The sequence below is a fragment of the Neoarius graeffei genome, chromosome 3 (assembly GCF_027579695.1).
Source record: "Neoarius graeffei isolate fNeoGra1 chromosome 3, fNeoGra1.pri, whole genome shotgun sequence".
Classification (NCBI taxonomy): domain Eukaryota; kingdom Metazoa; phylum Chordata; class Actinopteri; order Siluriformes; family Ariidae; genus Neoarius; species Neoarius graeffei.
The window spans coordinates 33,103,224-33,120,634 of record NC_083571.1 but is presented as its reverse complement, the minus strand read 5'-3'; the positions used below and the strand labels follow the sequence as shown (position 1 = coordinate 33,120,634).

The 17,411-nt window shown below is 42.7% G+C and overlaps 1 protein-coding gene across 7 annotated transcripts in view; it reads right to left on the bottom strand.

The window, feature by feature from the left end:
* Positions 1-17,411, bottom strand: part of klhl5 (kelch-like family member 5) — a 132,444-nt gene that overhangs the window by 33,075 nt on the left and 81,958 nt on the right. For 6 of the 7 annotated variants that reach the window (XM_060916701.1, XM_060916700.1, XM_060916704.1 and 3 more), the window contains exons 3-4: positions 3,504-3,640; positions 3,208-3,404 (exon numbers count right to left, since the gene is read on the bottom strand). In XM_060916701.1, the coding sequence (XP_060772684.1) occupies positions 3,208-3,404; positions 3,504-3,640 (334 nt within the window). Of the gene's footprint in view, positions 1-3,207; positions 3,405-3,503; positions 3,641-16,581; positions 16,662-17,411 lie in introns of all 7 variants that reach the window. The other variant, XM_060916706.1, reaches the window with a different exon arrangement.

Here is a 17,411-nt window from a genome sequence, read left to right as displayed (position 1 = left end):
CAGAGAGAGAGAGAGAAATAAAACAAGACTCAGAGAGAAAAGAAACTGAGCAAGTCTGAGCGGTGGACGATGAAGGAGTCAATGATGCAGTGGAAATGGATCAACAGAAAGAAACTGAGGCAGGATTTCAAGGCGGTCTCCATGACAACCCCCCCCCCCCAGTTGGTAACCATAGACAAGCTATTATGGGATGGAAATTTTGTGAACGAGCGCTCCTCGGGGACGGGATGACATGAGAAGAGAGAACCCAGAGTTCCTCCAGGGGAACACTAGCATGACCAATTAAACACACACTTTCCTTTGCACACAAACCAGAAACGTGGGGGTGGTGAGGAGTTTGGGTATAATTAACCACGGAGGAGGATAAATCCTTCAGGAAGTGGATTGGGGGCCAAGAGAGGAAAGAAAAAAAAACAGCGAAAGGAAAAGATAGAAGAAAGGAGAGAGAAACTGAGAGGGCAAGTGATAATAACCCCCCCGCGTGCACGCACGCACATGCACACAATCCCTACACGTCAGTAAAGTATATTGCGGCAGAATAGTTTCCTACAGAATACACTGTCATAAGAAAATGTCGTCGAGGTAAAAAAATATATATAAAAAAGGATTGATGATAAAAATGAAACATCTTTTCATTAAACTTACTGCAATTCTGATTTGGTGTGTGTGTATGCAGGTAAGGTTCAGATGCACAGCTCAAATTTTCAACATATCTGATTTAGTCATAACAGATTCTCATCTCATTATCTCTAGCCGTTTTATCCTGTTCTACAGGGTCGCAGGCAAGCTGGAGCCTATCCCAGCTGACTAGGGGCGAAAGGCGGGGTACACCCTGGACAAGTCGCCAGGTCATCACAGGGCTGACACATAGACACAGACAACCATTCACACTCACATTCACACCTACGGTCAATTTAGAGCCACCAGTTAACCTAACCTGCATGTCTTTGGACTGTGGGGGAAACCGGAGCACCCGGAGGAAACCCACGCGGACACGGGGAGAACATGCAAACTCCGCACAGAAAGGCCCTCGCCGGCCACGGGGCTCGAACCTGGACCTTCTTGCTGTGAGGCGACAGTGCTAACCACTACACCACCATGCCGCCCCAGAACAGATTTTCTCTAACATAAATACATAATTTTTTTCTACTTGGATTTAATTTGCATGTGGATTCATATGTGTTGCACGATTTTTGATGAAATAGGAATCCTTTAATTTTCATTGTAATATTCTGTCTTGCATACAAACCAACTGGCGGCAAGCAGTAATCAGTGAGAAGATCAAATCTGCTGTGGGAGTGGAGGTTACTCTAAAAACACACACACACAACTCTAGGTTACACTCTAAAATCTACGACTCCTCAAACAGCCACGCAGCCAAAACATGAAAGCGCTTCTGCAAGAAATTAAAGATCATACCGCTATTACACAATGATGGGGTCCTATTATACTGCAGACAGTCAGCAGCTATAATCAGTCTCAGTGAAGGAGGCATGGCCATTGGGCGCTAAATACATTCTCTTAAATGTACAGTTAGGTCCATAAATATTTGGACAGAGGCAACATTTTTCTAATTTTGGTTCTGTACATTACCACAATGAATTTTGAACAAAACAATTCAGATGCAGTTGAAGTTCAGACTTTCAGCTTTAATTCAGTGGGTTGAACAAAATGATTGCATAAAAATGTGAGGAACTAAAGCATTTTTTAAACACAATCCCTTCATTTCAGGGGCTCAAAAGTAATTGGACAAATTAAATAACTGTAAATAAAATGTTCATTTCTAATACTTGGTTGAAAACCCTTTGTTGGCAATGACTGCCTGAAGTCTTGAACTCATGGACGTCACCAGACGCTGCGTTTCCTCCTTTTTAATGCTCTGCCAGGCCTTTACTGCAGCGGTTTTCAGTTGCTGTTTGTTTGTGGGCCTTTCTGTCTGAAGTTTAGTCTTTAACAAGTGAAACGCATGCTCAATTGGGTTGAGATCAGGTGACTGACTTGGCCATTGAAGAATATTCCACTTCTTTGCTTTAATAAACTCCTGGGTTGCTTTGGCTTTATGTTTTGGGTCATTGTCCATCTGTATTATGAAACGCCGACCAATCAGTTTGGCTGGATTTGGCTGGATTTGAGCACACAGTACGTCTCTGAATACCTCAGAATTCATCCGGCTGCTTCTGTCCTGTGTCACATCATCAATAAACACTAGTGACCCAGTGCCACTGGCAGCCATGCATGCCCAAGCCATCACACTGCCTCCGCCGTGTTTTACAGATGATGTGGTATGCTTTGGATCATGAGCTGTACCACGCCTTCACCATACTTTTTTCTTGCCATCATTCTAGTAGAGGTTGATCTTGGTTTCATCTGTCCAAACAATGTTCTTCCAGAACTGTGCTGGCTTTTTTTAGATGTTTTTTAGTAAAGTCCAATCTAGCCTTTTGATTCTTGAGGCTTATGAGTGTCTTGCACCGTGCAGTGAACCCTCTGTATTTACTTTCATGCAGTCTTCTCTTTATGGTAGATTTGGATATTGATACGCCTACTTCCTGGAGAGTGTTGTTCACTTGGTTGGCTGTTGTGAAGGGGTTTCTCTTCACCATGGAAATTATTCTGCGATCATCCACCACTGTTGTCGTCTGTGGGCGTCCAGGTCTTTTTGCATTGATGAGTTCACCAGTGCTTTCTTTCTTTCTTTCTCAGGATGTACCAAACTGTAGATTTTGCCACTCCTAATATTGTAGCAATTTCTCGGATGGGTTTTTTCTGTTTTCGCGGTTTAAGGATGGCTTGTTTCACCTGCATGGAGAGCTCCTTTGACCGCACGTTTTCTTCACAGCAAAATCTTCCAAATGCAAGCACCACACCTCAAATCAACTCCAGGCCTTTTATCTGCTTAATTGAGAATGACATAACGAAGGAATTGCCCACACCTGCCCATGAAATAGCCTTTGAGTCAATTGTCCAATTACTTTTGGTCCCTTTAAAAACAGGGTGGCACATGTTAAGGAGCTGAAACTCCTAAACCCTTCATCCAATTTTAATGTGGATACCCTCAAATGAAAGCTGAAAGTCTGGACTTTGTCCATGTCCATTATATAACTACAACTTGAATATGTTTCAGTAAACAGGTAAAAAAAAATAAAAATTGTGTCAGTGTCCAAATATATATGGACCTAACTGTATATGTAGCATGTGTGTGTGTACCATGGTGTAGTTGTGGGCCACTTTGTGCAGGTCCTGGCAGCCCTGGGCGTCGGCGAACGAGCGGATTCCCAGGCAGTTGGATGGGTGCAGCTGCTTCATCAGGTAACTACAGCAGGCCTGAACTACAGCCGAGAGCTGCAGCAAACACGCAGCTGACAGCAGAGCCTCAATCGTGTCCTCCCTCAACTCCAACCGCCCTGAGAGAGAGAAAAAAAATCAGCGCTGCTAAATGCTAACTCACTATGATTTGCATCCTGATTTAGTACAAACTCTTGAAATTTGAAACACTCTCTTACCTGTGTACGCATACTGCACCAAAACCCACAATGCATCTGGATCCACTCCTTCCATCTTCACCTCCTCTTGCTTGGCCTCCCGGACATCGCTGGTGAACATTGCTGCAAAGTAGTCTGACACGGAGGACAAGACTAACCTGAGCGAGAGAGAGAAAATTATTTCTTAAAGGTCTCATTGCGGGGGCGTCGTGGCTCAGGTGGTTGGGGCGCCGTGCCGTGAATGCGGGCGACCTGGGTTCGGTTCCGGCCCGGGGTCGTTTCCCGATCCCTTCCCGTTTCTCTCTCTCTCCCGCTCATTTCCTGTCTCTACACTGTCCTATCTAATAGAGGTGCAAAAAGCCCAAAAAAATATCTTTAAAAAAAAAAAAAAAAAAAAAAGGTCTCATTGCATCGTTTTTTCATTAATTGTGCGGTGGTCTCTAGTATGAATGAATGCCCTGTGAGCTGGTTTTGGTGAAAAAAATGCCGTGGCTCTCCTGTTTCAGGCTGTTCTAGTTTGCTGGAGGAGTGGGTGGTGGGAGAACGACAGGATTTCAGCTCTTACTCATTAATATTCATGACATGTAAACGTGTCACCTCTGATTGGCTAACAGCACTGTGACGCTACCTCCAGTGGGTCAGAACAAGCGGATGTGGGTGTCTTTGTAAAAACTGTTTTCATTGGCTATTATGGTCTCGACATCGATGTTTTGACCAATAACAATGTAGATAACACAAATTTTACATCACATTCAACGAGATTTAAACGAGACTAAAGATGGCGACTTACAAATAATGTGTAAACATCGTTGGAGTTAATAAAGTTTGAACAGCATGAAGGAACATACCCCAACCCCTCGAAATTAATAAAAAAAATTCTCAACGGATTTGGCATAATATAAAAAGGTCGTTTTTTACTCAGAAAAAGCGGAAAACTCTCATCCCTGCCTAGCTTGTGACCATGTCATGCATGCTAACGTGGAGAATATGAGCATGCTATTTTGTAACAAAAACCTTTGAACAAAAAGTTCATGTTTTACTTGCAGCTTGTGAGCTGGTGGTCGATCGTCTTAACTAAAGATCCAAGTATTAAAAACAACCTCGAAGCAAAACCACTACTGAAGGCACCGAAGTTTGAAAAGTCACTGTGGTTGAAATGATCAGAACACAGTACTAACGCTGCATTATTCTTCGCTGGTGGTGTTCCAAAGATAAATTCCGACCATTTCTTCTTCACCTCTTCTATCTTGCAACAATGCTCCGCTTAGGTTTCGTTTCTATCGGCGGCTCCAGCCCGACTTTGGACGCTCGTAACTCGGGCAGGGGAGGTCCCAGCCTCCCCAAACATGCAACGTTGATGTATTACTACTACAAATAACACAGGCACAAACTTGTTCAGACATGTTTTCAACTTGCTGTTAGGTCCTCTTCGTTAGCTACTGACGAGATGGGCTCTGCTATCTCTCCTCAAGCCAAGGTGGGCGAGGCCATGAATACTAATTTTCGAAGTGACGAAAGGTCATAGGGCTTTTTCAGATCCGCTCGTTTTTCCGACTATTTTCTTTCATAAGCTAATACAGGGAATGGGAGTAGAATTACATTTTCGCATGCATATGCAACTCGGAGTGAACTATGGTATTTCAAAAAGAGCCAGTATTAAACGTTTTTGGTGGCAGGGCAGCGGCAGGGCGGCGGCACGGTGGTGTAGTGGTTAGCGCTGTCGCCTCACAGCAAGAAGGTCCGGGTTCGAGCCCCGTGGCCGGCGAGGGCCTTTCTGTGTGGAGTTTGCATGTTCTCCCCGTGTCCGCGTGGGTTTCCTCGCAGTCCAAAGACATGCAGGTTAGGTTAACTCAGCGGTTCCCAAAGTGGGGGTCGTGACCCCTTTGGGGGTCGCGGAGGGACTCCAGGGGGGTCGCGGAGAGACGGGACTGTTTGCATAACACAGAAAAAAAAACGGGCATTGGAATGTTTTGAATGGCGTCGGAATGTTGGTAATGCGTCAGCCGGCAGAGAGTCATTAAATCAGTCTATAGAACCCAATCACCCCCTTTCACTCCATAATCGCTCCCCGCCCTCCAATATGAATTTCATTCAGTGTATAGCTGCCACGGTCATTAGAATTCAATTGCTCCCTTTCACTCAGTAATCGCGCTCCGCTCTTGAATATTAATTCAATATTAATTCGATATTGTTGTTATTAGCAAACCCTCCTCCTGTGAATACAAACTGTATAAAACAGGTCCCTATTTTGAGATTCAGAACAAAACATCGGATGGTGACTTTATGACAACATGGACAAGTTTCTACGCGTGCTTCCTACAAAACGCAAGGCTGCTGCACAGGACGAGTTCCCATGCACTTCGGCAGCGAAAAAGATAAGGCGGTATGATGATGCATACATCGAAATGGGCTTTACGAGCACATTGGTGGGTGGTGAGGAACGACCGCAGTGTGTTCTCTGTCTGAAGGTGCTGGCAACAGAAAGTTTAAAGATGTTTATGGATGGCCATACTCCTCCCTTTTGCCACATCCTACCTCTGTGAGGTGGGCTTTTCTGCAGTGGCCTCCATCAAGACCAAATACAGGGCAAAGTTGAACATTGAAAACGAACTAAGGGTGGCGATCTCACAGTTATCACCAAGATTTGAAAAACTCTGTACTGAAAAGCAAGCACACACAAGTCACTGAAAAAAAATCTTCTGATGTTCTGTGTAATGTTCTGTTTTATTATGATGTGCAATGCTCTTTTGTGGATAATGCTCTTCTGTGAATAAAAAATAGCAACTTTAATATCCGTCTGATTATTATTATTATTATTACTACACTACACACTGCATAATGGGTGGTGGTGGGGGGGGTCGATGTCAGGGGGTCCCAAAAATATTCTGAAGTCCAAAAGGGGGTCCCCAGCCAAAAAGTTTGGGAACCACTGGGTTAACTGGTGACTCTAAATTGACCGTAGGTGTGAATGTGAGTGTGAATGGTTGTCTGTGTCTATGTGTCAGCCCTGTGATGACCTGGCGACTTGTCCAGGGTGTACCCCGCCTTTCGCCCGTAGTCAGCTGGGATAGGCTCCAGCTCGCCTGCGACCCTGTAGAAGGATAAAGCGGCTACAGATAATGAGATGAGATGAGATGGTGGCTGGGCACCTTTAATTGTAACTACAGCAATTTTAACAAACTGGGTGTTTTAATTAGAATTTAAACCTCTTGTAATGGAACTGAAACAGAGGCCATGCCTCTTTCACTGAGACTACACAATAGGAGCCACACCTCCTTCCCCAAGATTGAAACACACACAGGCCACACCTCCTGCACTGAAATTGAAATGTACAAGCCACACCTCCTTCACAAGAATTGAAATGTAGAAGCCACGCCTCCTTCACTAGAACTGAAACGTAGAAGTCACACCTCCTTCACTAGAACAAACGTTGAAGCCACACCTCCTTCACTAGAACTGAAATGTAGAAGCCACACCTCCTTCACTAGAACTGAAACGTAGAAGCCACACCTCCTTCACTAGAACTGAAACGTAGAAGCCACACCTCCTTCACTAGAACTGAAACGTAGAAGCCATGCCTCCTTCACAAAAACATATAAGCCACGTCTCCTTCACTAGAACTGAAATACAGAAGCCACACCTCCACTAGACCTGAAATGCAGGAGCCACACCTCCTTCACTAGAACTGAAATTAGGAGCCACACCTCCTTCACTAAAACATATAAGCCACACCTCCTTCATGAGAACTGAAATGTAGAAGCCACGCCTCCTTCTCTGAGAAGGAAAAAATAAAGGCACACCTTCACTGGAACTGAAAAGTAGAAGCCACGCCTCCTTGTCTGGGAAGAAAACAGAAGCCACACCTCCTTCTCCTGGATATAGACATAGAAGCCACATATGCCTGACTGGAACTGAAACAAAGATCACACCTCCTATTCATTGAGACAAAACACAGAGGCCATGTCTCGTTCATAAGGACTGAAACATTGAAGCCACACCTCCTTTATTAGCACTGAAACACAGGCCACGCCCCTTCAGTGTCATGCCCTTCCAGGTCCATAATTTCTAAATGGAAATGTGGAAACGCGAATGACAAAAGAGATTAGAGAGGAGCTTTAACTCTGACACGGAAAGCACTGTGACAAGATAATGCTGTTTGTATTCAGCTCTAACCTCTCTCTCTTTCACACACACACACACACACACACACACACACACACACACACACACACACACACACACACAGCTTGCAGCTTTAAATCTATTAGTCTGATAACTTCAGACAGAACAATTATTAATGACTGCAGTTTAAAAAAAAAAAAGGTGCAAGTAGTCTGTGTGGGTGTGTCTGTGTCAGCAGATGATGTATAGCATGCTTCCATTGTCCCTGCGGTCTCCTATACAGTTGCGACTGCTGAAATGAAGCTTAAAAGATGGCTTTATGAAGCGTTCTATATTTAAACAGCATTCAGTAACCTTGTGTCACGCAGGAGTGGGAAATCGGACCCAGTTGTTACAGCTACATAATTATTTACTCATTTATCCTTCCATCTAAATGTCAATCCACTGTAGTGCTTTGCTTCATGGCAAGCTATAAAACTTTAAAAATTTAAGGCTGTAGAAAAGTTTCTGAACTCTAAGCTGTTCTATGATGATATATAAATACAAATACAACATCGCTTAGATTTTTAGCCACTAGAAACAATCTTCAGATGATTTGATGGATTGCTATGTGGATTTTAAGTGGAAAGGAATTAACAGGCGTAGACAGTTAGATATTTGGCTACTGGGGGATCCATCCATTATCTGTAACCACTTCTCCTGAGCTGGAGCCTATCCCAGCTGACTACGGGCGAAAGGCGGGGTACACCCCGGACAAGTCGCCAGGTCATCGCAGGGCTGACACATAGACACAGACAACCATTCACACTCACATTCACACCTACGGTCAATTTAGAGTCACCAGTTAACCTAACCTGCATGTCTTTGGACTGTGGGGGAAACCGGAGCACCCGGAGGAAACCCACGCGGACACGGGGAGAACATGCAAACTCCGCACAGAAAGGCCCTTGCCGGTCACAGGGCTTGAACCCAGAACCTTCTCGTTGTGAGGCAACAGTGCTAACCACTACACCACTATGCTGCCTGCTACTGGGGGATTTATAACAACAACAAAAAAATTTAATGAGAAATTCTCAGTCAGTTAAGTGGGAACGATGTGTCATAGTATTATAGGTGTGCTATTTAGACGTCAGTTATAAAAAGTAAAAAAAAAAAAAAAAAGATTTATCAAGTAACGATTAAACAGCTCTGACAAAAAAAAGGGCATAAAATTGGGTTCATTGGGTTGTTGTTTTTTTCAATAAATTTAATGGAATTTTTAGTAGTACTAAAAGAACAGGATATTTTTGCTTCAACAATTCCTTCCATTTATAGAGTCATAGCTGGTGAGATAATTGTGGCTGTCGGCGTGGGCGGTATGACAAAAAAAATATCGCCATTTTCTAAGTTTTCGTGATCTATCACGATTACAAACCATTTCCGAGTTGTATCGTGGTGTTGCATTTTATTTAGAAAAATATATATAATACAAGATGAATAAAATGATTTTTTACAAAAAATTACATTAAAAAATTAACAGTAAAAAAAATTCTGTAAAAATATTGAAAAACGTATTAGATACATCATGATCACCATGAGCTCCCAAAAACAGTACGACAAAATTTATCACAATATCAGAAAAATCTATTATATCGTAATACTGTCTGTGATAATGCAGTGCTTTTTGTGCGTTTTAGCTACTTGAAAAAAAAAAAATCAAAAAGCTGTTTTGTACTGATTGTTGTCGTTTGGTTATTCAACAGAATAACGAAAAAAATTGTTTATTCTTATTTTTCAAGGACGTTCTTTAATATTCGTAGCTCTTGTTAGCTCGTCATTGAAAAGAAAAAATCATTAAGATTTATAAATCAAGATTTTTGTGACGTCTGAATCTGTTTCAGATTCAGAAAGTAGTTTGATTTGCGAATTAATCACAAACAGTTGAGAGATTATTTGATGGTGATTTGACAAAACAACCAGATTGAAATTTCAGGCTGAAAGAGAAAGCATGTAGGCGTTTAACCGAAACTGTGGTTAATGAAGTGGCAGCTTCTGACTGGAGAGAATCCCTCTGAGAGCTGACCTTAACCACAGCATCCTTGTCAGAACCCGAGCTTCCTCTCAGCGATTAAAACAAAGACGGCTGAGGGAAAGACAGAAGCAGAGATGGAGAAATGGTTCTCTAATGCCGCTTTTCCACTACCAACGCGGCTGAGTTGGGCTGAGCCGTGCCATGCTGAGTTGGGCTGAGTCGAGCTGAGTGGGGCTGTTGGGGTTGCATTTCGACTACAACCGCACTGGCTGGAAGTGGGTGGACACATTGGGTGGAGTTAGCGAAAGTGGGTGTACGTCACGTGATGTCGTTAAGCAGCGCAAACAGTGACATCAGGGAGCTTTTAAGCGGTAGTCTCACGACCCGGATAGTAAACAATAAACATGGAGTCGTTAGTGTTGCTGGTCTTGGTGCTGTGGCTTGTTGTCACCGACAACGCCAACAGATACTGGCAAGAGCGTATAGATGAGGCGAGGTGCATAAGGCTTCAGAAATTCTCGTAATTCTTCTTCTTCCGGGTTTACGGTGTTTACAGATCCCAGCGTGCTCGCGGGGCGTGTGTGGGCATGTGAGGACACTCCTCCTCACCAATCAGTGCACGGGGAGTGTCTCCTCACACCCCTAGCCCCACTCGGCTCGGTTTGACTCGCTTCAGCCGCACTCCAAAACCGTGCGAGTTTTGGGTGCTGAGTAGGGCTGAAGCGAGCTGAGTCGTGCTGCTCTGAGGTAGTTGAAACGCGAGCCGTGTCGGGGTGAAGTGAGCTGAAAAAGGGTAGTGGAAAAGGGCCATAACTGCATCCTTCCTAGTTTGGTTGATATTCTATGGTACGCCTCATAATTTGGCATGTAACGATTCATCCCATTCATGATTCGATTCACCCACGATGTTTTTGAAAAAAAAAAATTAAAATGAAGAAAATTTTACTCCAAAAAATTTTACTTTTGCTACAATTATCGACAGTCCATAATTATCGACACCTTTTCAGATTTACCAATAAAAACAATTTTACAAAGGCGAGTTTCAGTTACAACAGTTATTACTGGTTAATTAAATCAACCGGAAGACCTGCCTCGCCCTTTGATCTTATCGCCTGATGACACAGCTCATTACCTGAGATGGATTTTTTTTTTTTTTTTAGCGTGATCAGCAATTTGAGGAAAACCCGGATGTTATCATCGCAGGTAAACATGGTGGAAAGATCATGGACATGTTTTTACTGATCAAATTCACCGATATTTCATGATCTCTTTGTCGAAACCTACTGTGTTTCTTACTCTTTCATTTGACAGTCGCCATTTTGTATCTAAACGTGCGTTTGAGAATCATGTGAGGTGTCGATAATAGTGATCACTTTCACCAGTGTCCACCATTATCAACATCCTGTGGAATTAAGTGACATTTACAACCGTTATGGCTCGATCTTTGTGTAACATTGTTGAAGTAGATGAAGTACTCTAAAACTAGATAGAACTCGACGCCGACGGCGTCGATGGGGACGCCTCCGCCTGGTAGACTACACGCCTTATTAAGTCGTGACTTGGGGATGGACATTTGACCTCACAGTAATCTTGACCTGTGACCTTTTAACTGCAAAATCTAATCAGTTCATGTTTGTCCCAAAGTGCACAAATGGTGAAAGTTTGGTGAAATTCCTTTCATTTGCCTTGGAGATATCGTGTTTACAAGGTTTCAGGACAGACGCACGCATGGACGCACGCACAGACTGACAACCCGAAAACATAATGCCTCCTGCACCTTAAGGTGGCGGAGGCATTAAAAAAAAAAAAAAAGTGCTGTGATTTATAATAATTTTTTTTCTGATTCATGAAGTATTTGGAATCCGATTGCAATAAACAGAATTAGAGCAGAATTAAATTCCTAACGTATAAAAAAATGACATGCTGAAAATATTCAGATTTTTCTATTCCATTCAGGGGTTTTTTTGCAGTTTGTTGTAAATATCTACCACATATTACAATATCAGTAGACATTTTATATTTTGGTTCGAGGAATGACATGCGACCTTTGACCGGGATTTTCATGTGGTTACAATGTTGATTACCTTGGTAAACTACAAAACAAGAAATTAATACAAACAACGAATAATTAACAAAATGTAATCTACGAAAATACTTAGAAAGTGGGTAGAGAGTGGAACAAAAAGATTTTCTGACAGGTTAAATATTATCAGTTCATTTGTTTACAAAACATTAGAATTACTTCCTCATTTACGTAAGCACGTATTGAGAGCAAGCAGCACAGGCTAACGACCGAGAAACTAAGATTTCTGTTTCCAGACTCTTCTTCCACACACGCTTGCCACAGTATTTTTCACTCAGACGTACCGTAAATACGCAGAGCCATGGCCTCACTTTTTGTTTATAAATGCCTTGAGACCTCAAGAATGGCACAGGAATAGTTTTAAGCATTAACAATAAATTTAATATAGTAATTTTTACGATTAAAGTGATTTATATAGGTAGCGGTCTGAGTAAATGACCTTGACATCTGTGACGTCACAGCAGGAAGGCATTCGGTCTCATCGCCATTTCAGCTATACTAAAACACAGAGCTAACTGCAACTTCGATCCTCTATTTTGAGCCAATTTATCTCCATGCCATGTAGATGTGTTGCTGGCCGGTGCAGCAACACGACAGAAGGTGGATTTATGTTGCATTCATGGCCCAAGAATGTTCAAACTGCAAAGATTCGGATGCATTTTGCAAGAAATTCACTGATTGGGCGCCTATGAAGTGTTCTCTCCTCTGCTCTGCACATTTTACTGAAGACTCGTACGAATCCTCTGATCTGTTGAGGAGCGTTGGCTATAAGCCCGTATTGAAAGAGGGTGCAGTACCAACAATTAAGGGAAAAGAAAACTACAAGAAAAGGAAAGTAAGTTCAGTTGCACCAGTTCGCCCAGAGTGTGAGCCGAGCAGTAATGGCGGAGTACTCAGTATGGAGAAAATGGAGAATGAGTGGACCAGTCGTCTGGTTTCCCCGCTGGATGTTCTTGCCTCAGCAGCAATATCTCGCCCTTATGTGGAAGAAGCAAATGAACGAAGAACTGAACAAAGAACTGAAAGTCAGATTGTTTCAAAACAATTGGCCACAAGCTCAGCCTTCAAGGAGCGAGCACACAGACGGGTAAGATGCGACTCTCATTTGGTTACATCACAACAGCAACAACACTCGTCGTTTACCTGCATTTAGATAAATACATGTAACTTGTATTGTGTGTTTAAGTTAGCGGTATAAGATTATTTAATTTGCTTCAGAATGTGATTGTCTCAGTTCATCTGATTATTTAATTAGCCTTTTACATTTTATCAGTGAAAATGCATGCATGTACACATCTGCTGCATAAGTTATAACGCCCATCCTGTTTTAATGAGAGTCACTTTGTTCTTTGTTCTCCGGCTTTATTTCGTAAGGTGGGGGCCTCCGTGACCGACGTGTTATTATTGGATTCACTTTCCAATGGTTCAAACTGATACGGTTCTACATGTATTGAGGTATTTCACCTGACGTCACAGGGTCACGTGACGCCCTGGTGTCCGCCATTTTGAATGTCAAGCTAGCTAATGTCAACAACATAGTAGCTGGTATGTTACTGTAGCAATGTTTACGTTCAGTCATTTGGATGACTGTTAAAACCTTTCAGTCTCAAGTTTTTCCTTTACTGTATTTATTAGTTTACTGTAATTATGATCCGGCAGCTATTTACACCGGATCCAGTGTAAATAGCTGCCGGAGCGCGCTCCGGCTTGCTCCCCCTCAAATTAAGCAGCACGCTCCGGCTTGCTCCCGGAGTGCTCCGGCCGAGGTTCCGGAGCGCGCTCCAGCTTGCTCCCCCTCAAATTAAGCAGCGTGGTCCGGGAGCAAGCCGGAGCGTGCTGCTTAATTTGAGGGGGAGCAAGCCGGAGCGCGCTCCGGCAGCTATTTACACTGGATCCGGTGTAAATAGCTGCCGGATCATAATTACAGTAAACTAGTAAATACAGTAAAGGAAAAACTTGAGACTGAAAGGTTTTAACAGTCATCCAAATGACTGAACGTAAACATTGCTACAGTAACATACTAGCTACTATGTTGTTGACATTAGCTAGTGCTAACAGCTAGCTGCTAGTACACTGCTACAACACAGACACCGACCCTAATAATACAGTTCTTGGTCATTGCCTGGTAACAGCAAATTTATAACGGGCCATGTCTCAACAGACTAAGAAGTTATTTCAATGACATTTAATAACATTTTGTTTATCCTGAGGACCGAAAGTAAATGAAAATGTGAACAAACCTTAGCTGTAATAAGATGGCGACCACCGGCTCCAGGCACGACCCACTGATGTAGGCATGTTACCCAGCCTGACACAAAATATTTGTAGGCATCCAAACTCTTATATGCTTTCAGATCAATACCTGTGTATGGCGATGGGTTTTTAACGACATAGGTATACAGATCATGTGGGCCGAAGTCAGGTAAAGACGAGGGCTTCATGTACTTCCGTACGTCAGTGAACAATCCTGGTGGAAGCAGGTAAACGTCGTTCTCTAAGCCTGCTAACCTCAATTTTTGCAAATACCTCTCCCTCTGCTCGCCCTGTAAATGCCCTACGCCGCTGGATAGTGAAGGTGTTTTCTGCATCTCGCTCCTTTTTCTTTTATGTTTTTCGTTTGTATCCTTCCTCGCATTCAAACTGATTCGAGCCGTGACGTCCAAAATGGCAGCCTAACGATGCATCACATGACTTGGTCACGTGGGTGAAAAACCTCAATAGCAGTAGCATGTACACACACTCCAATTTCAGGACTATCACAGTCAGATGTATTACTGTCTGAGGAATCCGAAGAATCTCCAATAAATCCAAACGAAGAGGCCATTGCAACCACTTTCGCCTGCCGAGTCTGGCTTTGGTCTATAGCTGTCAAAGGCCTCGGCTTTAAAACTGGTTCCTGCTGTGATGTCACGCACTCAGGGCTGGCTGGCTCAGTGGGGCAGCTCGAATGCCAACTTTGCAGTCGATTTTAACTCTCAAAAATATATATATTTTTTAATTCCCATTTATGCAGCATACAAGAGTCAAGGATGGAGATACTATCCACTCAGAAATGTATTTAAAAATAAAGGTTCTGCGTATCTCCTTTAAGTATTCATTGCCCTAAGTAAGCTATTTAGTTACTTTTAACCCTCTGGGGTCTGAGGGTATTTTCTGGCACTCTAATCCTTTTGGCATGCTCTGATTTTGTTGTCAATTTCAACAAATCTAAGTAGTATTTTCAAAGTCATATGACTTTTTTTGTATTCAGCACAAGTTCAGCTACAATAATATCCATGTTCTACCGTATGTATGTCATGATTGTACTTTAAAAAAAAATAGATAAATAAGCTGTTGTAAAAAGCAGTTTTAGAACTGTGTTGGAATGTGTGAAAAAACATGACCTTACCAGGGATCGAAACGGGCGGTCGCCCACTCGCCAATGCGAGTTGGAAAGGGTGCGGGCGACTAGTGACAACATGTACTCGACCAAGTGGGCGACTGGCTCGCCATGCTATATATATATCAAACTACTCACTGCCTCGATGGTTTCTATCAATGATTCTCGCCCATTTTAAGCAGAACTTGGTCTATTTTACCATTTTTTACGATAATTTCAATAGATTTTGTGAGACATTTGTCAAGTTGGCATAGACGCGGGCACCGCCATATTGTTTACGTGCGCAGTATACACCGCTACATGCAGCATGGCTGCGCGAAGTTTCGTTTCTTCCCGTTCATTTTCGTTGCTGCCCGTGAAGACAAATGTAACTTGAACCGCTATTGGTCAGATAGATTAGACACCCGCAAAGTTTAAAAGTCCTTGGCTTGACATTTCTGACAGCTATCAAAACAAACGGATATCGCTCAACAAGTATGATGAGCCACAGCAGCCTGCAGGTGATGAGCGGGAGTATGTGGCAGGAGATGCAGAGCCCCAGGAGAGACAGAATGAGGAGGTGGAAGATGAAGATGACGAGGAGGCGCAGCATGATGTGGTGTATGACCCGATAGAGGATGATGATGATCTGAATGAGGGTTTCGAAGATTGTGATGATAATGAGATGACTGAGGAAGAAGTTTATAGACAGCTGAAATTGATCACTCATGTATAATATGGTTGTATTATATGAATAAATATAGAAAATCAGCTTGAAATTTGTAATTATAAATACGGACCAGTGCTACTCCATTCGGACCAGTACCTCTGAGAGGCACTGGTCCAAATGGACCAGTGCTCCCAAATTCCCGTTTCGATCCCTGCCTTACCCATTGTGACGAACCGTTCTGGTCACTTGAGGTGATTCTGTTCAATCTTAGGAATGTATCAAGCACAAAAACTTAAATCTGCTCCATTGATTTGGACAATTAACTGGCCATCAGAAAATGTATGTCCTACTGTTTATATTGAATAAAGGGTTTATATATTGGATAAAGAGTTGGCAATGGGAGGGGTTTTCAATGAAAAAAGTAAAAAATTCCATTCCATTCAATGAGAAGAGTGAAAACCCCTCCCACTGCCAACTCTTAATCCCATCAGGTCAAGTGATCAAAATGGTTCGTCACAATGGGTAAAGTCATGTTTTTTTCACACATTCCAACACAGTTCTCAAACTGCTTTTTGCAGCAGCTTCATTTATCTGGTATTTGACTTTATTCAGTGTGTCTTGAAATTAACTCTTGTACTATTTTACTCAGTTCAGAGCCACGACCAACTGTTACTCCGTTTCACAATTACTCTCTAGTGTGGGTGCAATTGGTCTTAAGTGATCAGTCTCATTAAATCAGTCTCATTAATAATACCATTAATTTTGGTGTTTACTAATAAATTACCAAACAGCTACATTATGGTATATTCCAAATTATTATGATCACTACTGATGCAGCAATAATGTATTACTTACCGTATTACATAGACACTACAGCCAGTAGCATTCATATACACTTGGGTGAAGGCAATTTGGAGTTCTTTGAGACTGTGTGACTTCAAGGATACAGCAGCAACAGACAGACAAGCACAGTTTAACAGAATAATTGAATTTATTATAACAATGATACTAAATGGGTAATAGCAGTTGAATACATTCAATATGGTCAGCAGCAATAGGCATAAATAGTGAGGTAGTACTCGATGAGCGTGTGTGTATGAGCGTGTGTCTGTGTGTGTGTATGAGAGGGAGAGCGAGAGGAGAGATAGTTGTTGTCTCCTTGCTGCCAAGCAAGCGACTGAGCCCTTAGGGCGTGTCCCGTGTGCGGCTGCGCAGTATGAGAAGGGAGGAGTGCGAGGCAGAGAGGAGGAGGGAGAGAATTTGAATATGCGCACGGGAGGTGCGCGGACAGAATGTGTTTATGCGTGAAGATGCGCTGTAAAGTTTGGAATGTTATCTAAGGTGTTGGGGGGAAGGGAAAATCACCTCGTGGTCTTCTTGAGACAAAGGAATTCGTCGTGGTTGCTAACCCCACTACCTTGTAACATTACCAAATCCCCTGAAATCTTGATGAGGTCAAAGTATGTGTAATAATGAAATTAAGGGGTGTTAGAAAGGAGAGAAAAGCATGCAACAACCTATCTATTAAAACAACCTAGAGAACAATGTAGAACCACAATGATCAACTCGACACTCTAAGTGTCTACAGTGTGCACAATTAAACAGTTTCTGAGTTTAAATTCACCCTACTTCATAAAGCTAATTCCTAAGACTAGTTTGCCCAAATGCCAGCCTTACTTCCAGTA